Source organism: Myotis yumanensis, unplaced genomic scaffold (assembly GCF_028538775.1).
Source record: "Myotis yumanensis isolate MYYU_CA2020_CCGP unplaced genomic scaffold, mMyoYum1.0.hap1 SCAF_1, whole genome shotgun sequence".
In the NCBI taxonomy this organism is placed as follows: Eukaryota; Metazoa; Chordata; class Mammalia; order Chiroptera; family Vespertilionidae; genus Myotis; species Myotis yumanensis.
In genome coordinates, this window is record NW_027223752.1 from 239,260,955 (window position 1) to 239,285,024 (window position 24,070).

At 64.4% G+C, this 24,070-nt stretch overlaps 1 protein-coding gene across 2 annotated transcripts in view; it reads left to right on the forward strand.

Moving 5' to 3' along the window:
- Positions 1-487: 487 nt before the first annotated feature.
- Positions 488-24,070, forward strand: part of ZFYVE28 (zinc finger FYVE-type containing 28) — a 36,342-nt gene continuing 12,759 nt past the window's right edge. For both annotated transcript variants that reach the window (XM_070400339.1, XM_070400345.1), the window contains exons 1-8: positions 488-550; positions 13,010-13,150; positions 14,182-14,319; positions 14,889-15,091; positions 16,454-16,543; positions 17,466-17,555; positions 18,692-18,793; positions 21,880-23,145. In XM_070400339.1, the coding sequence (XP_070256440.1) occupies positions 512-550; positions 13,010-13,150; positions 14,182-14,319; positions 14,889-15,091; positions 16,454-16,543; positions 17,466-17,555; positions 18,692-18,793; positions 21,880-23,145 (2,069 nt within the window). In that variant the 5' untranslated portion in view covers positions 488-511. The remainder of the gene's footprint in view (positions 551-13,009; positions 13,151-14,181; positions 14,320-14,888; positions 15,092-16,453; positions 16,544-17,465; positions 17,556-18,691; positions 18,794-21,879; positions 23,146-24,070) is intronic.

The following is a 24,070-nucleotide window of genomic DNA, read 5'->3' on the forward strand; positions in this document are numbered from 1 at the left end:
TCGTCGCCAAGCAACCAGCATCACGCTCCGGCTCCGTGGCGAGAAGACTACAACCCCCAGAATTCCTAGCGCCCGCGGCGCGGCAGAGGACAGGGCCCCGCCCCTGCGATGCCCGACGGGACTTGTAGTTTCCAGGCCCCGCTAGGCGCCCGGGCTGCCCCCGGGCCGGGAGCGCGCCTCGGGCGGGGCGCGGCGCGGCGCGGCTTGCGGATTGGGCGGCCTGGACCGCGGGCGGCGGGCAGGGGGCTCACCGGCATCGGCGCATGTGCGGCGCGGGCGGCGGGGGCCGGCGGAGGCGCGGGTGTCAGTGAGCGGCGAGGCGCGGGCGCCCCGAGCCGCGTCAGCCCGTCGCCCGCCGCGGTCTGCGGGTCCGCGCCGCGCGCCGCTGGCGGAGCATCTTTCGGCTGCGCACCTGCCCGGCGCCCCCGGCGCCCTGGGACCGCCGCCGCCGCCGGGCCCGGGCGCCTCGCCGTGGAGGGAGGGCCGCCGGGCGGGCCGGGCCGGCGCGGCGATGATGCACAGGTTCCGAAAGTGGCTGTACAAACCCAAGGTGAGCGGCCCCGTCCCGCCGCCCGCGCAGACCTCCCGCACTCCGCCCGGCGCTGACGTCGCCCTCCCCCGCGGCGGGTCCCGGTTCCAGCCCAGCGAGCGGCTGTGTCCAGGAAGGGCGCCCAGCCCCGTGCGCGACGGACCCGCCCGCGCTCACCCTCGGCCTGGGTGCGCCCGCGCCCAGGGCGGCCCCTCTCGCTCACCATCCGTGTCCGCTTGCACCTCGCGACCCCCCTCCCCCAGCCCGTAGCGGACCCCTCCTCCTGAGTCCTGCACCCGGTGACTCCTCATTCCCCACCCCCTCCCCCCATCCTGGGCTTGGGAGGTACTTCTCGACCTTTCTCCGCATCCCGGGGCAGAACCGTCCTCTTCCCCCGGGTTCTGGAGGGAACCCCGTTTCCTCTCACCGGGCCCTGTGTCCAGAGCCGATTCCCGTCCACTGTCTGGGCCTTGCCTTCCAGAGCCGGGACCGGTCCACACCTCGGCCAGCGGCGCCCCCACCCGTGCCCGGCGCCCACCCGCGCGCTCCCCCATCTCCCGGCGCGGCGTCCCTCCTCGGCGCGGGGTCGGGGTCGGGGTCCGGTCTGGGCGGCGTGCCCCGTGCCGAGCCTCGGCGGCTGCGCCAGTCGCACTGCGGGCGCTGTGTCCCCGCCGCCCGCCCGCCTGGGCTCGTGTCTGCTGAGGCCAGAGCGTCCAGGGCAGGGTCCTTGGCGCAGGGTCCTAGTGGCTCCCTCTGGGTTCCGGGCCCGCGAAGCGGGAGGACCCCCGGGCGCCCAGGTCTTGGTTGGGGGGTTGTGGCTCGGGTGGGGTTACCGGGGACCAAAGGGCGCCTCGGACATCCGAGGTCCAATGTCGCTGCTGGACCCAGGGGACTCACCTCTCCTCCCGGGGAAACCGCTTCCCAGCTCCCGTCCCCCTCGAGGGTGTCCCTCCGGGTGGGGTTTCCTTAAATCCATGCCCTCCTGGTGCCCCCGGAGTGGGGTGGCAGCAGGTCCCTCAGGAGGACAGGCACTGGAGGTTGTGGGGCGCGAGCTCAGGGACCTGAAGGCTCCAGGCCTTTGGAGGGAAGAGTCCTCCCAGTGTGTGTTGGTTTGGAGGCTCAGGGTGCCTGGGGTCCTGCCTTGGGCCCTGGTTTCGGGTCCCTGCGTTCCTGGAGCAGCAGCACTGCCCTCCTGCCACGCAGCCCTACTGAGGGGTGGTGGCAGCTGCACAGGACCCTGGCTTCTGGCGCTGAGTGTGGTTTGGGGCCTCACTGCCCTTGGCTGCCTTCTGCGGGCCCTCTTCTCACCCAGACCCCCAGGCCTCAGCCCCCCCAGACCTCAGCCCTCCAGGCCTCAGCACCCCCACGCCTCAGCCCCCCTAGACCTCAGCGCCCCAGGCCTCAGTCCCCCAGGCCTCAGCCCCCACAAAGCCTCAGCCCCCCAGGCCTCAGCCCCCAGGAGGCTTGCCCTGCCCGCTGTCACTGTAGGTTGCCAGGGAAGGTGGCAGGCAGCCGCTGCACGGGAACCGCTTCTGTCTGTGTGACTTCTGTCACAAGTAAAGGAAAAACGAAGTCTGCTTGTCAAAGGTCATGGGTGGGGGCAGCACTGCATGTTCAGTGACAGATGGCAGGGCCAAGGGACATTCTCCCAGGTCAGGTAACACCGGTGCCTCAGAAACGCTTTGTCAGGGGTCTGGGCCGGCGCCTCCGTCCCGGTGGGGCTGGAAGAGCCTCGCTGCCAGGGCCGCCCGCCCCCGGGCTCTGCTGTCGGAGGGAGGAGAAGGGACTGTGGGCGCCGGTGTCATCGCTGGGTAATGCCGCGGCCCTGCCTGTGCCATTCAGGGCAAGTCTTTGAAAGTGGAGAAGGATGCTGCCCGTCCTTGGGCGTGTGTCCCAGAGCTGAGGATGGAGTCCCTACGTTGCCCTCTGCGGCGGGCGCTGCCCCTGCAAGGCCAGGGGTGGTGAGTTACCAACCCTGGTGACGGGGCCCAAAGATGTGTGCTCGGGCCGGAGGGGGTGATGTTTGCTCTGATCCTCACCTTTTCCTGCCTTTTCCTCTCTGTCATCTCGTCATACTGTCTAATTCTTGTCGCTGACCCCTGGGCTCCGGACGCATCTGCACCCCGCATCTCTGTGTCCTGCGTGGCATTTGCGGGCAGCGGCGCCCCGCGTGCAGCCCGAGGCTGGGCAGTCCCTTATTTGAGATCTGTCTTTGGACTTAAATGTCTTGATTGTTCGGAGGCGTGGGGTATGTTAGGTCACCCCAGCCAGCTTTTCATTCTTTACACCACAGCTCAGCCCTTTGCCCGGCATTGTGAGTTGAGTTTTATGCTCCCCCTCCTACCTAATTTACCACATTTCGGCACAAGTCAGCACCCAGCCAGGCCTGCCCGGGAAGGTTCCGGGCCTGGCATGGTTGGCGTGTTAAATGTGAGCGGTGGGGGGATGTGTCTGGGGGAGGCGGTGGCCTGCGATAGGACTTTGTTTGCTTTTGTGCTGAGATGCACATACAATCCCAGCTGCATTCTTGACCGAACCCCAGCTCTGTGTGCGGGGACACTGCGCTGCTTGCTCGCGGCTGCAGGGGAAATACCCCGAGACCAGAAACACTCGTCGTCCTTGTCGCTCTGAGGAGCGTTGGGAAGTGCTTTCAACTGCTCCTGACACCGGATCATGTTCGTGTCTGGGTCATTAGTAACTACCTGAGTTGAGTAGAAAATAAATCGGATGTAGGTGCAGTAGTTTCACATTAAAATGCCATTGGCTGCCCGGCCGGCGTGGCTCCGTGATTGAGCATCGTCCTATGAACCAGCAGGTCATGGTTTGATTCCTGGTCGGGGCACATGCCGGGCTTGTGGGCTCTTTCCTGAGCTGGGGCGTGCAGGGAGGCAGCCCATCAGTGATTCTCTCTCGTCATTGATGTTTCTATCTCTCCCTCTCCCTCTCCCTCTCCCTTCCTCTGTGAAACCAATTTAAAACATGTTTCCAGACGCCCTCTGCACTCTCCCATTTCCATGTACCTTCCTGAAGGCCGTCTTTTAAACTCCGCGGTGGTTTTCCTTCATGCAAAGCATGAGGGGCTGTGTCTCCTCTGGACTGACGCGGCCCGGAGAAGGCGTGGGACGCTGCTCGCTGAGTGGGAGGGGGGCCGGAGGGGGCATTACTGGCAGTCAGCGGGAGGTGTCCGTGATGGGCCAGGATGAATTTGTGTTTTCCATCTTCGAGGAAGAATTGCCGGGCGGGTGGGTGATGCCGTCCAGATGGACGGGGGCCTCCACGGGCCGGGTGACGGCCCGCTGGGTCAGAGCCCGGGGCTGGGCACAGATGCGGTTCCGGGGCCTGGGGTGTCTGTGTTCACTCCTAGCCGGGCGGCGACGCTGACGAAGGCTGAGCGCCCCGCAGCACTGAGGCCACCCTCGGAGGAGCAGCCTGCTGTCGGCGTGAGCTGCTGGAGAGCCAGGCTTCCCGAAAGCCGGGCTCAGCCTGTGCCGGGCCAGTCCCGCTGCCAGCAGGTGCCTGGCACAGAGCGGGCCGGGAAGTTCTGGGAAGGATGCTGGGCAGCGCTGAGTCAGGGCGGGCAGGGCGGGCTGCTCTGCTCTGTCCTGAACTCCGAAGGGACCGGCCCCTCCCTCCCCACTGCCAGGTCTGCTCCCCCCCCACCCCCCCCAGGCTTCCTGCAGGCGCACAGAGTGCCGGGCTGTGGGCAGCCGGAGGCCTGAGGTCTGGGGAGCCACTCAGCAGGCTCCCGCTCACTGCCCCGGCTTCATGGATCCCTGCGGGCGGGCGGGGCAGAGCCGGGCAGAGCGTCCGCAGGGAGGCCGAGCTGTAGACGCGAGTGCGCTGGCATCACCGTCATCACTGTCCCCGCTGGGCGCTGGGCGCGAGCTTGGCAGAGCAGTGAGCTGACGGGAAGTCAGGGCCGAGGTCTGCAGCCTCACCTAATGGCTCCGGCGGCGCCCCCCCCCCCCCCAACGGGAGCCTGTGAGGTCACTCAGATGCTCAGCCCTCTCCAGCCTCGGGGATGCCCAGAGCAGCAGATGCGCTTGTTTTCAACGTGTGATGCCCATCCCAGAGCCCACGGTGGCTGTGCTGGTGGCGCAGTTCTCCCGTGGGGTGCTGTGTGCCCCGTGTGCTGTGTCCCCCCGCGTGCTGTGTGCCCCCGTGTGCTGTGTGTCCCCCGTGTGCTGTGTGCCCCGTGTGCTGTGTCCCCCCGCGTGCTGTGTGCCCCCGTGTGCTGTGTGTCCCCCGTGTGCTGTGTGCCCCTGTGTGCTGTGTCCCCCCGTGTGCTGTGTGCCCCCCCGTGTGCTGTGTGCCCCCCGTGTGCTGTGTCCCCCCCGTGTGCTGTGTGCCCCCGTGTGCTGTGTGCCCCCCGTGTGCTGTGTCCCCCCGTGTGCTGTGTGCCCCCCGTGTGCTGTGTCCCCCCCGTGTGCTGTGTGCCCCCCGTGTGCTGTGTCCCCCCCGTGTGCTGTGTGCCCCCGTGTGCTGTGTGCCCCCCGTGTGCTGTGTGCCCCCGTGTGCTGTGTGTCCCCGTGTGTGCTGTGTCCCCCCCGTGTGCTGTGTGCCCCCGTGTGCTGTGTCCCCCCGTGTGCAGTGTCCCCCCGTGTGCTGTGTCCCCCCCGTGTTCTGTGTCCCCCCGTGTGCTGTGTGTCCCCGTGTGTGCTGTGTCCCCCCCGTGTGCTGTGTGCCCCCCCGTGTGCTGTGTCCCCCCCGTGTGCTGTGTCCCATGTGCTGTGCCCCCCCGTGTGCTGTGTGCCCCCCCGTGTGCTGTGTCCCCCCGTGTGCTGTGTCCCCACGTGTGCTGTGTGCCCCCGTGTGCTGTGTCCCCCCCGTGTGCAGTGTCCCCGTGTGCTGTGTGTCCCCGTGTGCTGTGTCCCCCCGTGTGCTGTGTGCCCCCGTGTGCTGTGTGCCCCCCCGTGTGCTGTGTGCCCCGTGTGCTGTGTGCCCCCCCGTGTGCTGTGTCCCCCCGTGTGCTGTGTGCCCCGTGTGCTGTGTGCCCCCCCGTGTGCTGTGTGCCCCCCCGTGTGCTGTGTGCCCCGTGTGCTGTGTCCCCCGTGTGCTGTGCGCCCCCTGTGTGCTGTGTCCCCCCCATGTGCTGTGTGCCCCCGTGTGCTGTGTCCCCCCGTGTGCTGTGTCCCCCCGTGTGCTGTGCCCCCCGTGTGCTGTGTCCCCCCGTGTGCTGTGTCCCCGTGTGCTGTGTCCCCCCACGCGTCCTGCTCTGTGACAGCACCTGGGGCGCTGTGAGGCTGTGTTCTTGTTCTTTATCGGTTGAGGGATCACACGTGTGTCCTTGTCCCCTTGTTGCCCCCCCCCTCCCCCGTTGGGCTGTGTTTTATTGTCCTGCCTGCCACCTGCTGTGGCTTCGGGTCTGAGCAGAGGGCAGCGTACAGGGCAGCAGGGCCGTCCTTGCAGGCCTGTGTCCCTGTCTGTCAGGTGGGGGTGGCGGCCCTGCGTGTGCAGTTAGGTGGGCAGTAACGGCCTGCCTATCTAAGGACCGCCCTCATGGCCGGGTGGGGGCGCGGGGGCGCACGGCGGGAGAGAGGCGCGGGCTCCTCCCAGAACCGCACACGGGTCTTCTGGGCCCCAGAGGCCGGCGTCGCTCCAGCTGTCACCTGAGAGTGGGCGTGTCCGGCAGGTGCAGCCCCACCACCAAAAGGGGGGTGATCAGTTTCAGGAAACACCCTCAGCACACGAGGGGCCTGTCACGAGCTGCCAGTAGGAATGGCAATGCCCCCTGTGCCCTCACTGCCCCTGGGCACGCGCCTCCCGCGTGGGCAGCAGTGGGGACACCATCTCAGGCCCGGCCCCAGAACCCCTCAAGCCGTCTTCCTGTGGCTGTGGCTGTGGCCGTGGCCTGTGACCTGTGACCCACGCCCTCCCTCCAGTTCCTTGGCTGGAGGCTCAGGATCCAGGAGAGGACCCCAGGGCCGTGGGCGGCGAAGTCCGAGGGGCAGGGGCTGGTGGAATGACGGCTCGGGGATGGGCCTCCTGGTCAAGCCGCTGAGGTTTGGGGGGCTTTGTTAACAACCGGACTGTCCGAGTGCACCCTGTTTTCCACATGAGGTCTCGGGCCGTCCCCGCAGCCGGGGGTCCTGCGGGAGGGGCCAGAGCTGTCTCAGAGTTGACCTGAGTCTCATCTGATGGAGCAGTTGCTTTTGTTTTCCCAGTGGCCGCCAGGCTCCCAGATGTCGGTGGGGATGCGGAGTTGGGAGGAGGACAGGAGTGAATGGTTTAAAGGGGCTGAAGAGGTTAGGCTGCGGGGAGGAGGGGAGGATGTGTCACACGCTGTGGCGACCTCCGGGGGGAGCCGGTGTGCTGAATGGAGCGGCCTCCCCTCCGCACAGGGAGGTTGAGGCTCTGCCTCCATGTTTCCGTGGGGGGGGGGGTGGGGGGGCACTTCGCGTGGGACCCCCTTCCTGGCCGGGTCCTCGGGCTCTGCGTGGGGGTACTCCAGCGTGCCCCCCACCATGGCATGGGCTCGGGGAGATGGGTTAGCATGCCCACGGGGGGGGGCACTTCGCGTGGGACCCCCTCCTGGCCGGGTCCTCGGGCTCTGCGTGGGGGTACTCCAGCGTGCCCCCCACCATGGCACCGGCTTGGGGAGATGGGTTAGCACGCCCACGGGCAGGGGGCAGACATTTTTACCTTCGGATTTTCCGTTTCCGAGGGTGATTCTAGTGATTTTGGGGGGTGTTATAAAATAGCCTGAAAGGACAGCAAACTACCTAGATGGCAGCCGCGCCCTGGCCAGGGGGGCTCAGTTGATTGGCCACCGCTCCGAAGGTGGCGGGTTCAGTTTCCGGTCAGGGCACATCCCCAGGTTGGGGGTTCGATCCCCAGTTGGGGTGTGTGTGGGAGGCAACCCCTCAATGTTTCTCTCTCACACTGACATTTCTCTCCCTCTCTCCTTCCCTCTAAGATCAATAAAAACCACAAACAATGTCAGATGCATTTAAGAACGCACCGTGCTCACGGTAACGTTCACAATGGCCAGAAGGCCGGCCCACGGTCACCGGGCAGGTCAAGGTGGTCTGTGCTCACCCGGGTGTTACTCAGCCACGAAAGGGAAGGAACTAACTACCTGCCACCACACGGGCGAGCCCGAAACACGGTGCTGAGCCAGGAGCCAGACACAGAGGCCACAGTGTGTGCTTTTGTGCACACGAAACACCGCACGTGCAGAACAGGCGAGTCCAGAGACAGCAGGGCTGGGCGGGAGGGATGGGGGTGGCGGCTGAGGGATCGGGTCTCCTCTGGGGCAGTGGAAAGGTCCTACGACCAGAGAAAGAGGGTTGGACAACAGTGTGAACGTACCACCTGCCACCGACTTGCTCACTGTAAAATGGCTCATTGGCCCGGTCGGCCATTGACCTGTGAACCAGGAGGTCAGAGTTCGATTCCCAGCCAGGGCACAGGCCCGGGTGGTGGGTCTCGATCCCCAGCGGGGGGCGTGCAGGAGGCAGCCGATCCATGATTCTCCCTCATCATTGATGTCTCTCTCTCCCTCTCCCTTCCTCTCTGAAATCAATAAAAATACATATTTTAAAAATGGTTAATTGTATGTTATGTGACTTTCACCGCAATAAACAAAAGGGTTTGGCATCTGGGGAGGTCTTTTCGGGGAAGCGCCGCGTCCCTGGCGGTCGCGGGGCGGGGACGCTCGGCCATCTCTCCAGGGGCTGGTGTTCGAGGCCCAGCTTGGAGCCCACAGGTCCCTTTCCCTGGATCCGAGGGCCAGGCCATCCTCAGAGGCCGTCCACTCCGCCTCCTGGTGGTGGACGGGACACTGTGTCCCGGGGTCACTCCCGTGGTGGCCCCGGCGTGAGGTGTGGGGGTGGGTGATGGGTGGCGGGGGCTGTGGGGCCAGGGCTGGCTCTGGGCTGAGCTCCGGTGGGCGGGGTCGAGGCCCACTCACACCCACTCAGCTGTGCCCTGGCCGGCGGCCGGGAAGGCCCCACACCCAGTTTGGTTCCCCGAGGGCCTGAGTCACCTGGGGGCCGGCAGAGTAATCCTCCGAGTGGACTTCCCGGAAAAGCTCCAGCCCTCGGGAGGAAGGGTTCCCGGAGCCCGAGTAGGCCAGCAGCAGGCCGACAGCCGGGGGGGACGCAGGCCCCCCGCCCTGAGGGAGCCGAGGGAGAGTCAGGGCGGGAGGCGCCTGGGGACACCAGCCCTGAACGCAGGAGCGGGCCCTCCCAGGTGAGGCATCGTCACCGGGTTTATTGGTTTCTTTATTTATTTAGCATCTTTCTAAACATATTTTCATTGATTTCAGAGAGGGAGAGGGAAAGAGAGAGAGAAACATCAATAATGAGAGAGAATCATGGATCGGCTGCCTCCTGCACGCCCCCCACTGGGGATTGAGCCCACAACCCAGGCCTGTGCCCTGGACGGGAATTGAACCTGGGACCCTTCAGTCTGCAGGCCGACGCTCTATCCACCGAGCCAAATGGGCTAGGGCTTTATTTAGCATTTTAATAATAATTTTATTTACCCCATCTATCCGAAGTATATTTTGATGTGGAAATACAATCAATAAATCCAAATTAATACCTATAAATTGATTCTATTCACATGTACTAATTTGGATTTATTGATTATACTTCTATTGATTACATATCATATCTATAATAATAAAAGTGTAATATGCTAATTAGACCAGACGTCCTTCTGGACGTCCTTCCTTCCAGACAAAGCCACCCTGGGCGGGGGGGCGGGGCCAAGGCCCTTGCATGCATTTCGTGCATCGGGCCTCTAGTACATACATAGAACGAAATGAGTCACTGCATTTAAAGGCTAAGAATGGAAACCTGCCCTCGAACAGCTGAGGGGTGGCAGTCACCCCCTGGGCACTGGACCTCACCCCCTTTGCCTGTTCAGTATTGTCCCCTGTGTTCCATACTGGTCTCTCCAGGCTTCTAGATCATTCCCTAGAGGTGAAACCTGCTGTGACCTCTGGTCTCTAAAACAGTACCAGCCCGGCCGGCGTGGCTCAGGGGTTGAGCGCCAACCTATGAACCAGGAGGCCCCCCGGTGATTCCCGGTCAGGGCACAGGCCCGGGGTTGCAGGCTTTATCCCCAGTGTGGGGCGTGCAGGAGGCAGCCGATCAGTGATTCTCTCTCATCACTGATGTCTCTCTCTCTCTCTCTACCTTCCTCTCTGAGATCGATAAAAATATGTGTTTTGAACAGAGAGAAGGGGGTCCTGAGACCTGAGACATGGCTGCTGAGGCGTGAAGTGTGCGACCCAGAAACGCTGCCAGCAGCCAGCCGATGGTGGGCCCCAAAGAGCTCACGCCTTGACCCCCAGAGCCTGGGAGTAGCAGGGGTCACGTGCAGGTTGCACATGGAGCCAAGGCCTCCAGGCGGCTGCCTTGTGAGATGGCCCTGGATTAGCCGGGGGCGGGGGCGGGGGTGCGGACAGTGTGACCATAGGGGCCTCCGTGGAGGGGCAGCAGTGGAGGGGGGCCGAAGATGACCAGAGGGAGCTGGGACTGGACGACTGTTGGGCTTCCAAGAGGAGCTCGGCCTCTAGACGCCAGGAGAGGTGGGGACACAGGTCTCCCCGAGACCCTCCAGAGGGAGCGGTCCTGTGACCCCTGGTTTTAGCCGCTGACCCTGTGCTGGGGCTCTGTCCTCAGAGCTCTACAGTAATACCTCCTGCTGTTGAACCACCGAGTTGGGAGTGAATTGTTACAGCGGCAACGGAGGCAGTGCCGCCTCCTGGGGACAGTGCCCCACAGCCAGGGCATTCACGTGGCTTCGTGCCCGTGGGCTCGCCGAGGGGCGCCCGGCTGCAGAAGTCACTCCACGGGCAGCGCACAGGATGTGACAAATCAAAGCCCGTCTCAGAATATCACACGCGCGTGACATCCTTTTTATAGCGTTAAAAACAACCCGAAATACATCGAGACTCCGTGTGGCAGCAGCCACGCTGTGCTCAAGGGCCGCGTGAGTCAGGATGCGGTAGCCGGGAGCTGTGGGGAGCAGGAGCTGAGCCACCGGCTGGGGTGATGGGCTCCCGGTGTCAAAGCCGCTGCGGCCCGCGGGCCTGTGCGTCGCTGAGACACAGCCAACTGGGGCAGTGTGCCCTGTGGCCTGCCTCCTTCCAGAGTATTCGCAGCCCAGGGGTTGTGAATTAGGGTTGCCAGGAGCCTCACGTAGTGGAAGGGACCTGCGGGGAGCCCAGGGGGCAGGTGCCTGTGTGCAGGGGGCACTGGGCTCCCGGGCCTGTGTGATTGGGGGGCCCCAGGGTGGTTCCCCTCGGGAACCAGGGGTCAGCAAAGGAGCACGGTGGACTTCGTGGCAATAAGATGCCGGTGGAGGCGAGAAGGACGGAGCCGAGGTCCTTTGGGGGGAGCTTGGCGGCTCCGCTTCCTTCCAGGGCAGGAGCCAGAGCCAAACTCCAGGGCCAATGCTACACCACACGGGCAGCTGTCTCATTCCAGCTCTGTCATCACCCCCAGAGGAGGCCCCGTATCTGTGTCCCCCCCAGCCCCCGCTGAGGAGCAGCTTTTAAGGATTAGGTGTGGCTTATGATGACTCATCGCTCTCCATGTATTTAAGGAGGATGAAGGTCAGCGGGGTGGTGGGGTGCACAGGCCGCCCCTGACCCCACGGCGCCACCCCGTAGCTGTGTGACTTTGGCCGGTGTCTTGGCCTCTCTGTGCCCGGTTTCCTGCCCTCCAGATGAGACGGGCAGGGGCATTGCACACAGGGCCGTGGGGAGGAGAGGGGACGGTGCTGCTGGGCAGGCCGGAGCCTGACCCCCTGCAGGTGCCGAGCGGGAGGACTCTGATGGGACGAACCACAGACACGCCGTGCCCATCTGACAGCCTGCAGGGCCAGCTTTTCTCCCCCAGAGAGCCGAGGTCTCGGGTGGCCATCTGGTTCCACACCCCCGCCTCCGGCCCCTGAATATGCTGGGTCCGGCCCGACTGCGGGCGGCAGTGTGCACAGCGCGCCCGCCTCGAGACAGGCGCCATCGGGGCAGACCTGGCCACACCGCCCTCAGAAGCAGGCGCTTTCTCCCTGGCCGGTGTGGCTCAGTGGATAGAGCATCCGCCTGAGGACTGAAGGGTCCGGGGTTTGGTTCTGGTCAAAGGCATGTACCTCGGGTGAGGCTCCATCCTGGACCTGGTCGGGGCCCCTGCAGGGAGTAACCAGGGGATGTGTCTCACATCGATGTGTCTCTCTGTTTCTCACCCTCCCACTCTCTCTAAAAATCAATGGGAGAAAAGGAGTAACAAAGAAAGAAACAGGAGTCTTCTGAGACATGTCAATCTGTTAGATGTTTATAAAAATAAAAGAAGCGGGCCGCTCCCAGTGGAGGGCCCGGGGCTCGGCATGCGGGTGGCTTGTGGCGTGAGGCCAGCAGGTCCTCGCGTCTGAGTGCGCCAATCACGGCCTGGTGTCTGCCCTGCCCGCGGGGTCAGTAGGGGAGGCCCGCCTGGCGAGACCGTGGCTGGAGCGTGCCCACCCGGTGGCCTCTGCTGGTCAGCAACCACGCGTGCCGGCAGCAGGGGTGGCGCTTCCTCGGCGTCGGGTGCTGGGAGCACCATCCAGCACGGGGAGCCTCCACAGTGGTCTCTGCCGTCCACTCTTCCCTGCCCAGGAGGTCAGAGCCCCAGCGGGGGCAGCTGGGGTGTCCCAGGCCCTCCTCCTGGTCAGCGCCCGGCCCGGTGCTGGTTGGCCCGCCGGCTGGAGAGGCGGCCTCTGGCCACCTGGTCCAGAGGGAAGGGTGCGGGCGGACAGCTGGAGACCACGCTTTCGTGGCCCCGTCTGAAGGTGGCTCCTCACAGCTGCCTGGACCGAGGGGGTGGCTGGGCCCTGTTTTCCTGCAACAAGTAAAACAACAAAAATGCATGTTTTCCTGGCTGTACTAGTCATTCCTCAGAAAGTCACACCTACTCCTCGCAGAGTAAGCTCAGACTTCAGGCCACCAGGAAGGCCCCGCCCGCCCGGGAGAGCTGTGTGGGCCTCCCGTTTGCACAGCAGGTGCCGTCACCTGGGGCGGGGGTGTTTGGGTGTGAGGTCTGGGTGTGTGCTGAGGGTGCGGGCTGAGTGCGTCTCCATCAGGTGTGGGCGTGGCCACACCAGCTCAGAGCCACGGCCTCCTGGGGGCATCACCCCCGGTGCCCTCAGTGAGGGAGCTGGTGGTGTGGCCTGGACGGACCCCAGGGCTGTGGTGACCGGAGTCCACTCCTGAGCTGGGTGTCAGGACACCATTGGCCAGGCGACCCCTGACCCCACGCTCCCCAGGCCCTTGTATGGGGCGTCCCTCCCCAGGGAAAGTAGGACCTGCCATCTAGCTGCCTGCGGAGATGCTGCTCTCGGCCTCCAGGAAGCAGCCGGCCCCGTCGTCCTAAAGCCTGGAGACTCTTGTGCAGGAGCCGACGGGGCGCGCACTGCTCGTCGCCTGGGAACAGGCGCCCCAGGTGCCCGCACACCTCGGCCTGGCTCACGCCCAGGTGCCTGTCTCCCTAGAGGTCGGACCCGCAGCTGCTGGCCCAGTTCTACTATGCAGATGAGGAGCTGAACCAGGTGGCGGCCGAGCTGGACAGCCTGGACGGGCGGAAGGACCCCCAGCGGTGCACCCTGCTCGTCAGCCAGTTCCGCTCCTGCCAGGTGAGTGCAGGCCTGTCCCGGGGGTGGGCCTGTCCCGGGTGTGGGTCTGTCCCGGGCGTGGATCTGTCCCGGGCGTGGGGCCTGTCCCGGGTGTGGGCCTGTCCCGGGTGTGGATCTGTCCCGGGTGTGGGGCCTGTCCCGGGTGTGGGCCTGTCCCGGGTGTGGGGCCTGTCCCGGGCGTGGGCCTGTCCCGGGCGTGGGCCTGTCCCGGGCGTGGATCTGTCCCGGGCGTGGGCCTGTCCCGGGCGTGGGCCTGTCCCGGGCGTGGATCTGTCCCGGGCGTGGGCCTGTCCCGGGCGTGGGCCTGTCCCGGGTGTGGGGCCTGTCCCGGGCGTGGGCCTGTCCCGGGCGTGGGTCTGTCCCGGGCGTGGGTCTGTCCCGGGTGTGCGGACTGTCCCGGGCGTGGGGCCTGTCCCGGGTGTGGGCCTGTCCCGGGTGTGGGGCCTGTCCCGGGCGTGGGCCTGTCCCGGGCGTGGATCTGTCCCGGGCGTGGGCCTGTCCCGGGCGTGGGCCTGTCCCGGGGGTGGGGCCTGTCCCGGGGGTGGGCCTGTCCCGGGGGTGGGTCTGTCCCGGGCGTGGATCTGTCCCGGGTGTGCGGACTGTCCCGGGCGTGGGGCCTGTCCCGGGTGTGGGCCTGTCCCGGGTGTGGGGCCTGTCCCGGGCGTGGGCCTGTCCCGGGCGTGAGCCTGTCCCGGGCGTGGATCTGTCCCGGGCGTGGATCTGTCCCGGGCGTGGGCCTGTCCCGGGCGTGGGCCTGTCCCGGGTGTGGGGCCTGTCCCGGGTGTGGGCCTGTCCCGGGTGTGGATCTGTCCCGGGTTTGGATCTGTCCCGGGTGTGGATCTGTCCCGGGTGTGGATCTGTCCCGGGTGTGGGGCCTGTCCCGGGTGTGGGCCTGTCCCGGGTGTGGGGCCTGTCCCGGGTGTGGGCCTGTCCCGGGTGTGGGGCCTGTCCCGGGTGTGGGCCTGTCCCGGGTGTGGGGCCTGTCCCGGGTGTGGGCCTGTCCTGGACATTAAGGCCTGTCCCTGTTTCAGGACAACGTGTTAAACATCATCGACCAGATCATGGACGCCTGCATCCCCCAGGACCGCGCCCCCCGGGACTTCTGCGTCAAGTTCCCCGAGGAGATCCGACACGACAGCCTGGCGGGCCAGCTGTGGTTCGGCGCTGAGGTAGTGGCCCCGCTGGTCCCGGCACGGCCTTGGCGCGTCCAGCCGTTTCTCCGCGAGCCCCGGTCAGCCCCGGAGCATGGCCCCGACTGGCACCGGTGCTCCCGTGCGCTGGGGGAGGGGACAGGTGTCCCACACCCAGGCCCCGTTGGCCCTCCCCTCCGCCTGCCTCGGAGTGAGTCCCAGTGAGAGTGTCTGTGGTTTCTGCCGTGACTGCTCTGGACCAGGCGGACCCCAGGGAGCGGGCGCCCACATCCTGTAACGCCAGCCCCGGAGCGAGCAGAGGGGACCGTGAGGCAGGAGCTCCCAGGGGTTCCCAGGAGAGAGGACTTGGGGAGAAAGGCCACGCCCCGGCCTGGCCACGGCCCCCTGCGGCCTCTGTGTTCCCTTTGTGCCCAGCTTTGGGGCCACTGTCCTCTCACGGGGCCGGGCTTTGCTCGGTGTGGGGGACCAGGTCGGAGCTCCCGCTCCGCGCAGACCGGGAGCCAGGGTCGGGGCCCGGGCTGGTCGGGCCTCAGGGTCGGGCCCCTCGGGGACTGGGCGGAGGCGCTGACCCCTCCCTCCGCCTGCAGTGCCTGGCCGCCGGCTCCATCATCATGAACCGGGAGCTGGAGAGCATGGCCATGCGCCCGCTGGCCAAGGAGCTGACCCGCAGCCTGGAGGATGTGCGGGGCGCCCTCCGCGACCAGGCGCTGCGGGACCTCAACACCTACACGGAGAAGATGCGGGAGGCGCTGAGGCACTTCGACGTCCTGTTTGCGGAGTTCGAGCTGAGGTGACCTTGCGGGCCACGCGTGTGCTGTAGGCGTGAGGCCACAGCCTCGGCATGGGGTCATGGTCTAGGTGTGGGGCCACGGCCTCAGCTCTGTGGTGGGGGTGGTGCCTGCTCTGCGGGCTTTTCCGATGTTTCCAGCTGGAAAACTGCAGCAGGAGGAGCTGCGGCTGTTCAGGGTCAGGGCTGTCTGCAGGGGTGGTGACCCCTGGGACTTGGTGTGGGCTGTGGGGGGAGGGAGATGCAGGGACCCACCCCACCCCACCCCCCGCCGTGCCTGACACAGCTCAGCCGGAGAGCGGGGAGGGCCCTGCGGTGAAGTCATCTGTGGGCCACCGCGGCCTCCCGCCCCCTCTGACCGCCCCTCCGCCCTCCAGCCGAGCCTGCACTCACCCTGTCCTGCGTCCCCAGCTGCCCCTCACCCATCAGGTTGCTGTTCACCCCACAATCCCCCGGCACCAGCTCTGGATGCTGAGATCTGGGCACAGCGCGAGCAAGAGGTCATGGCCGCGCTCTCGGGGCCCGTTGGGACTCCAGCTGCAGGGGCTGGGGCACCGCCCTGCCCCCACCTCACCCCACATGCTCAGGGGCTGGCCCCGCCACCCAGCTCTGAGCAATCCCCCCCCCCCTCCCCGCCCTATGCTCCCTCCTTCATGATGCCTGCCCCCCCACCCTCCCTCACCCCGAGAGCTGCCCCCAGCCCGCCCACAGGCCTCTGTGGGGAAGGGCTCCGAGAGCTTGGAGGGGGCACGCTGCGGGCTGGGCCAGGGAGAGCAGCCCTGGGCGCTCACGCCACGGCGGTCCTGGCCAACAAAAACCGCATCGTTACTAGTAGCCATCCGTCTCGAAGGAAACCCGCCGGACGCTGAAGGCCTCTCCAGGAAGAGGAGACAGATGTTCCCTTCCTCCCTGCATTTCCCAGACAAGCTTCAAAACCACCGGCAGTGAGAGGCAGCCACTCAGGGAGGAAGAATGGTCTCATCCCGGCAGTGGGTGGAGGGCCATCACCTTTTCCTACCTTCTCAGCCCGTCCCACCTGCCGTGGCTCCCCTGGCGCCCAGATGGCCTGTGCTTAGGGCGTTTGCCTGCCTGTGTCCTCCTCCCTCCCTCCCACTCTCCCTCCCTCCCTCCCCTTGCTCACTGGTCAGGGCTGGCCAGGCAGGGACGCTGGAGGTGAGCAGTGACAGCTCAGCAGCTCAGGACGGGCAGGGCCGAGAGAGCAGGCAGGGCCGAGGAGGCGCCGGAAGGGGCCTGACCCGGAGCAGCTCTGCCCCGACGGGGGTCACGCTGGCGGCTGTGCGTTTACACGGCGCAGACGTGGGTGGCGGTGAGAGTCAGCCCTCGCTCGCTCTCCCTGTGGTGCAGCTACGTCTCGGCCATGGTGCCCGTGAAGTCGCCCCGGGAGTACTACGTGCAGCAGGAGGTCATCGTGCTGTTCTGCGAGACCGTGGAGCGGTGAGCCACCCGTTGCCCAGGGCCCGGCCGCGGCCTGGGGCAGGGGCAGCCGTGGGGGGGGGGGGGCACCCACCTTGTCACAGGGGTGCCCAGCAGGGCAGGGCCAGCCCCCTTCCCCTCCCTTGTCCTTGTGCCGGGGGTGGGCAGTCCCGAGAGGCCGCTCCTCAGGGCTGCAGCCTCGTTCCTCAGCCCCCCCCTCACCCGCCCCCATCTTTCCTCTGGGCCCAGAGGGCAGACCCTGCAGCTGAAGTTCACGTGACAGAAAATTCACCCACAGGACAAGCTGCACAGGCTCAGCCTCCAGGAGCTGACCTCCTCCTCCTCCAGTTCCATCCCCCCCCCCCACCTGTTCATCTGCACACCTCCATGCCCCCACCCATCTCCTCCCCCCTTCCCTCTCCCTCCTCCCCCTCCCTCCTCCTCCTCACCCCCCCCCCCCCCCCCAGTCAGGGTGGGGCCCTAGCTGGGTGTCAGGTCCCCAACGGGTTTGGGGACAGCTCTCCAGTCAGCTCGCGCCTGGGGATGTGAAGTCAGACTCTGAATGGACTGGGGACTGATGGAGCCTGGAGTGGTCTCTGGATGTGACTAGAGCCCTGCTGCTGGGCTAGTTGTGAAATCGCCTGCTGTGGCCTCCTAAGCCGTGGCTTTTTTAAGACGGAGTATTCGGTGTTGACCTGTCGAGGCATTTCACTCACCCGCGGGAGAGAGGCTCTGACTTGTGTCGCTGGGATCCGGGGGGTGGGGGTGGGAGGCGGGGGGGGGGCTGGGGGGGCGGTGGAGGCGGGGGGAGGGGAGTTCAGCGCAGGCCGCCCTGCCCACACCTGCGAGGGCTCAGGGTGCACGCGTCACCTTCCGACTGTCCGCCCGGCGTGGACGCGGGTCTGACCCAGGCCCTGCCCTCCTCACTGTGCCCCCCGGCCAGGGCCCTGGACTGTGGGTACCTGACCCAGGACATGATTGACGACTACGAGCCCGCCCTCATGTTCACCATCCCCCGGCTGGCCATCGTGTGGTGAGTGTCCCTCCCCCAGACCGTCCTTCGGCAGGAACCCGGCAGGGCTGTCCAGTCCGGCAGCTCCGCCGGGTGCTGATAAATGGTGCTCACACCCCCGAAGGCGGCTGCTCCCGCTTCTGCTTGGCTCTGGGGGTAGATGGCTTTGGGTCTCGTTGTCACAAACTCTAGGGGTGTCCGTTTCCCAGGCCTGGGGCTCAGGGACAGTCTTGTGTTGACGGATGTGGTCGCCGAGGCGACAGGCCGCCCAGGTGGTGGTTATCTGATGGTCCCTCGAGTGATCATTGTCAGAACAGGACACAGTTTGAGTGACAGTTCTCATTGCTTTTCTCTAAACTTATTTAAGATTTGGTCTCACCTGGCCGGCGTGGCTCAGTGGTAGAGCATTGACCTATGAACCAGGAGGTCCTGGTTCGATTTGGTCAAGGGCACAGGCCTGGGTTTCAGGCTCAATTCCCAGTGGGGCAGCCAATCAATGATTCTCTCATTGTTGGTGTTTCTCTATCACTCTCCTTTTCTTCCTCTCTGATATCAATAAAAAATATCCTATAGCCGAAACCGGTTTGGCTCAGTGGATAGAGCGTCGGCCTGCGGACTGAAAGGTCCCAGGTTCGATTCCGGTCAAGGGCATGTACCTGGGTTGCGGGCACATCCCCAGTGGGAGATGTGCAGGAGGCAGCTGATCGATGTTTCTAACTCTCTATCTCTCTCCCTTCCTCTCTGTAAAAAAATCAATAAAATATATTTTTAAAAAATCCTATATAATAAAAGGCTAATATGCAAATTGTCCCCTAGGAAGTTCGACCAGGTGTTTGATCACTCGCTATGATGTGTGCTGACCACCAGGGGGCAGCGTGGAATATGGCGGGCGACCAGCTGCAGTGGCGGGGTGCTGAGGGATCGAGGGAAGGAGGAGGCAGGGAACCTGATTGGCCCTAATCACAGGCCAGGCCTAGGAGCCCTACCTGTGCACAAATTTTGTGCACCAGACCTCTAGTATTAAAAAAAAAAGGATTGGGTCTTGAGGCGAAGCATGTGCCGCCCTGGGTGTGGGGTGGCCTGGAGGCCCCGGTGCATCTGGACACCCGGCAGCCGCGGGGCCTGAAGCCAGGCTGGCTTTTGTGTCTTGAATGCAGTGGCCTCGTGGTCTACGCAGACGGACCCCTAAACTTGGACCGCAAGGCGGAAGACATGTCCGAGCTGTTCCGGCCCTTCCACACGTTGCTGCGGAAAATAAGGTGTGGAGGGCAGGAGGATGGAGTGGGGTGGCGGGGTGCTGGCGTCGGCGGCCCCCCAGCCTTCCGCTCTGCAGGACTGGGGGGCAGTTACTGGTCCTCTCCTGCTCCCGCGGTGGCCCTGGGGCCTTGGCCGTGGTCTCCGCTGCTGGTTTATGGCGCCGAGGGCCCTTTGTAGCTCCGTGCCCGTCCTTCCCACGGGACAAGTTCTCCGTTGCAGCCTTTGTGCCTGGAGACCAGCAGCGTCACTGCCCTGCGGGGTCCCGCTCGCCCGTTGTGCCGTTTCAGGGCCTGTCGGGGCCTGGCTCGCAGGACAGGCTGTGAAACGCGTTCACGCTGTTAGAGCACAAGATGTGTGGTTCCAAGAGGCACTCTTTTTTAAAAAATATATGTTGTTATTGATTTTAGAGAGAGAGGGAGAGAGAGAGAGAGAGAGAGAGAGAGAAACATCAATGATGAGCCCTGGCCGGTTTGGCTCAGTGCATAGAGCGTCAACCTGTGGACCGAAGGGTCCCGGGTTCGATTCCGGAATTACAGTCAAGGGCATGAACCTCAGTTGCAGGCGTCTCCCCAGCCTGGGCCCTGGCCAGCGCACGTGCAGGAGGCAACCAATCGATGTGTTTCTCTCACATCGATGCTTCTCTCTGTCTTTCCCTCTCTCTTCCACTCTCTCTAAAAATCAATGGAGAAATATCCTCGGGTGAGGATTGAAAAAAAAAAGAAGAAAGAAAAAAACATTAATGATGAGAGAGATCGGCTCATCGGCTGCCTCCCGCACCCCCCTCTGGGGATCGAGCCCACAGCCAGGGACGTGCTCTGACTGGGAATTGAACTGGGGACCACTTGGCGCCTGGCTCGACGCTAGCGACTCAGCAGCGCTGGCCAACTGAGAGGCGCTCTTTTCCGAGTGCTCCTCCGTGATGGCCCTGGGGTGCTCAACGAGGGGCTTGGACCCCAGGCTGGCCCGCGCTTCTCCCTGCACAGAGCAGCTGCTCACCCCATGAGAGTCACTCCGCCTCCTGGTCTCTGGTTCAATGCCCCTTCCTCCAGGAAGTCTCCCAGACTAGGCCAGGTGCCCGCCGTCTTCCTTTGTTGCAGTTGTCACTGTCGTAGTTCAGTCATCACTCATATAAATACTTATTTTTTTAAAAAATATATTTTATTGATTTTTTACAGAGAAGAAAGGAGAGGGATAGAGAGTTAGAAACATCGATGAGAGAGATCGATCAGCTGCCTCCTGCACACCCCCCAGTGGGGATGTGCCTGCAACCAAGGTACATGCCCTTGACCGGAATCAAACCTGGGACCCTTCAGTCCGCAGGCCGATGCTCTATCCACTGAGCCACACCGGCTCGGCTATAAATACTTATTTTCTGCGTCTTCCAAAACAGCCCCCAAGGACAGGGACCGTGCCTATCTTGCTGCGCGTGCCCCGTGCCCAGCACACACGGCTCAGACACGGCTGTGGAAGCCAGGCTGGAGGAAGGCTGTACGGGAGCCAGCATGTGGCTCTTCACTCCCAGATATTTTTTTTTTTCTTCCTATCCTTTATTGTCTACAAAGCAGAGGCATGACATATTGAAAACACAAATCATCCCTAACCCGTGTGGCTCAGTAGGATTGTGGGTTCAATTCCTGGTCAGGGTACATACCCAGATTGTAGGTTACATCCACACTGGGCAAGAACAGAAGGCAAATGGTTTTTAAAATATATATATATTTATTGATTTCAGAGAGGAAGGGAGAGGGAGAGAGAGAAACATCAATGATGAGAGAGAATCATGGATCGGCTGCCTCCTGCACACCCCCTACTGGGGGTTGAGCCCACAACCCGGGCATGTCCCCTTGACCAGAATCGAACTCAGGACCCTTCAGTCCACAGGCCAAAGCTCTATCCATTGAGCCAAACCAGCCAGGGCAAGGGCAAACAATTGATGTTCTCTCACATTGGTGATATTTCTCTTGCTCTCTTTTTCTAGAATCAATTGCAAAAAACCCCACACAAATAAATAAAAACACAAATCAGATCATGTCATCTTCATGCTCGAAGCCCTCCCAATGGCTTCCTGGCCCTCATTATCAAATCCAAACCCTTGGCATGGCCTTCAAACAGCGTATGTGGTCCCCAGCCCCCAACTTACACCCGAAGTTCCTCTGTCCACTATCCCCAGGCCTGTCTGTCTGTGTCTGCAGCATTAAGGTGTCTATACAGATGTTCCTGTATCAGATAGGACTTCTCTGCCCATCCAGTCTGAAAATTACTTCCTCAAACACTGATGCTTCATCCTGTTGTGTAGTCTTCACAGTACTTTTGACCATCTGAGCCACCTTGTTTCCTTGTTGTTTGTCTCTCCTCGCCTGGAGTCTCAATTCCTAAAAGTCAGGGACCTTGTCTGTTACTCATTTCCACATCCCCAGGGCCCATGTGTCTGGCACATAGTAGGCCCTCAATAATTATTTCTTGAATAGACAAACGAGAGAATGATTAGATGGTCTCCATAGCCCTTTCCATATTGTGCTGACTCCCAGATGTTTTCTTTGCTGTGATGACCACATCCCCGAGGACCAGGCTCTCTTGTTTCCGCCACAGGTTCCAGAACCTGATTGTTAAGAAGGAAATTGCCCAGCTGGCGGCCGGCATGGCTCAGTGGTTGAGCTCTGACCTAGGAACCAGGAGGTCACAGTTTGATTCCCAGTCAGGGCACATGCCCGGTTGCGGGCTGGATCCCCAGTGTGGGGGCGTGCAGGAGGCAGCCGATCAGTGATTCTCTCTCATCACTGATGTTTCTCTCTCTCTCCCTCTCCCTTCCTCTCTGAGATCAATTAAAATATGTTTAAAAAGTAGATATATATTTAAAAAAAGAAAAGAAGGAAGCTCCCCCTCCCCCCACGGGAGCCGGTGCCTCACTTTATCGTGGAGGAAATGTGTGCGTGTGAACTGAATGGCGAGCAATTATGCCCATTGCTTCCCTGTGGGCGCCGGTAGGCGGCACCACCCTCTCCTGGCGGAGGCGGAGACCGGGTGGCGTTGGGGCCCTCACCGGGGGTCTGGTCCCTCTGGGGCCCTCACCGGGGGTCTGGTCCCGTAGGGATTTGCTGCAGACACTGACGGAGGACGAGCTGCACACGCTGGAGCGGAACCTCTGCATTTCCCACGACGTGGAGTTCCCCCTCCGCGCAGACGTGCCGGTGCCCCCGGCCCTGGCGCCCGCCTTCCCGGCGCCCCTCCCGCCCGAGGAGCTGCTCCCCGCCAAGGGCAAGGACCTGGAGGCCGAGCTGGCCTGCTCCATGCAGTACGACGACCAGGAGCTGGAGCAGCTGAGCCGCATGGTGCACCGGGCCGGGGATGCCATGTCCTCCCTGCTGTCCCCGCCCAGCGCCTGCCAGTCCCCCGCACGCAGGCCGGGCAGCGAGGGCAGCCCCCGGGTGGAGGCCTCCCCGGGCCGCAGGCTGCGGCCCTCGGGCAGCGACGAGGAGGAGGGCAGGGTGTTCTTCATGGACGATGTGGAGGGGGCAGCCGAGGCCCCGGGCAGCCCCTCCGTGTGGCCGGGTGGCCCCCGCGCTGACTCCCAGGAGAGAGAGCAGGGCAGGGAGGCAGGGGGCAGCGTGCCCGCCACCTCGAAGGACGAGGACGACTTGAGCAACAACAACATCCCAGACCAGGGCGAGGCCTGGGCGTCGGGCCCCAACTCCTGCAGCTGCCTGGACGCCCAGCCGCACCTGGACGGCTGGGAGGCGACGGCGGACGCCGCGGAGACCGCGGAGATGATCGCCCACCGGACGGGGGGCATGAAGCTCTCGGCCACGGTCATCTTCAACCCCAAATCGCCTGCCGCCCTGGACGGCGCCGCCTCTGCCCCGGAAGCGCCCGGAACCCGCGGCTCCCCGTCGGAGACCGTGGCCGAGGGGACGGAGGGCCCCCACAAACTCGGCGCCGCGGCCACCAGCTGCCTCCTGAACTCCTGCGTGTGCTGCGGGGGCTGCCGGGGCGGCAGGGAGGAGGTGGCCGAGAGCCTGCTGGACAAGTGCAGCCCGGGCATCATCGGCACCTCCTATGTCGGCTCCGGCTTGGCCAAGGGCGGGGCCAAGAGGCCGGAGGAGGCCCAGCCTGCCCTGGAGGCACTGCCCGCGGGGCCCCCGGCCCCCCTGCCCCCAGAAGACACCCCCGACCAGGAGCCCAGAGGCCCTGCTCCCAGCAAGTGCCTGGCACTCACCTCAGGGCCCGTGGTGGACACAGCAGACAGGCTGCCGGGCGGTGGCGATGGCGGTCAGCCGGAGGAGCCTGAGGCCAGACAGCCAGACGGTGGACAGCCCTCCGGGGCCGGGGAGGGCAGCCGCAGCCTGTCGGGCCCTAGGTAAGAGCTCTGGCCACTGGGCTCACCCTCTGACTGCACTGGGGGCGTGTTGTGTGGGCTGATTCTCTGTTGAGGTGTTCCCACGGGCCCTCGGGGGTGGGGGTTGGGGAGGGTGGCAGGGCCTCCTGGGCACGGTGGCGACATCCCGCCCAGAAATGTCCCCATTGGCCCCTGAGGACACAGGTGCCTTTCAGGTGGTGGCAGGGCCGCCCCACCCCCGCCCCCCCTCCCGCTGCGTGGCCCATCCTGGCCCTGGTGTGACCAGCGTGTGGGTGGGCTGGACGGTGGTGATGGGCGTGGCTTTGTCGTTGCTGCCCCGAGGGTGTCCACCTGACCACTCGGCCACTCGCCCCGGTGGGCTGCACTGACCCTCAGTGAGGTGTGGGCCCCGGGCCGCCTGGGTGCTAGGACCACCCGAGATCCTCAGGGGGTGCTCTGGGCGCTGCCCCCCTCCAGGTGCTCCTCTCCCCCGAGGCCCTGACCCATGGCCCCCGAGCCTGGGCACCTCTGCGGACTCCAGGTGTCTTGGGTCCCTGGCTCCCCTCCCCCGACTTATCCAGACAAAGCAGATCAGCCGGCTGTGCCTGCTCCACCCTTGACATCGGGCAGCGGAGGGGTGGGGTTCGCCTTGGTGGTTCCCACAGGCCGGTGTGTTATCACCACCAGCAGGTCTCTCACCCGGACCCTGCCTGCAGGGCGCCCACCTGGCCTCGGCCGTGACCACCAGTGGGTGCTCAGCCTGGAGGCTGGATGAGGCCCTCTGTCAGGAGCCGTGGGAGATGGGTACAGAGAGGTGGTCGGTGGGGTGGACCGGGGAGGGGTCTTCACACCAGGGGGAGGGATCGTCACACCAAGGGGCGGGGTCTCCACATCAGGGGGAGGGACTTCACACCAGGGGGAGGGGTCTGTGGGTGCAGGGCTGTGT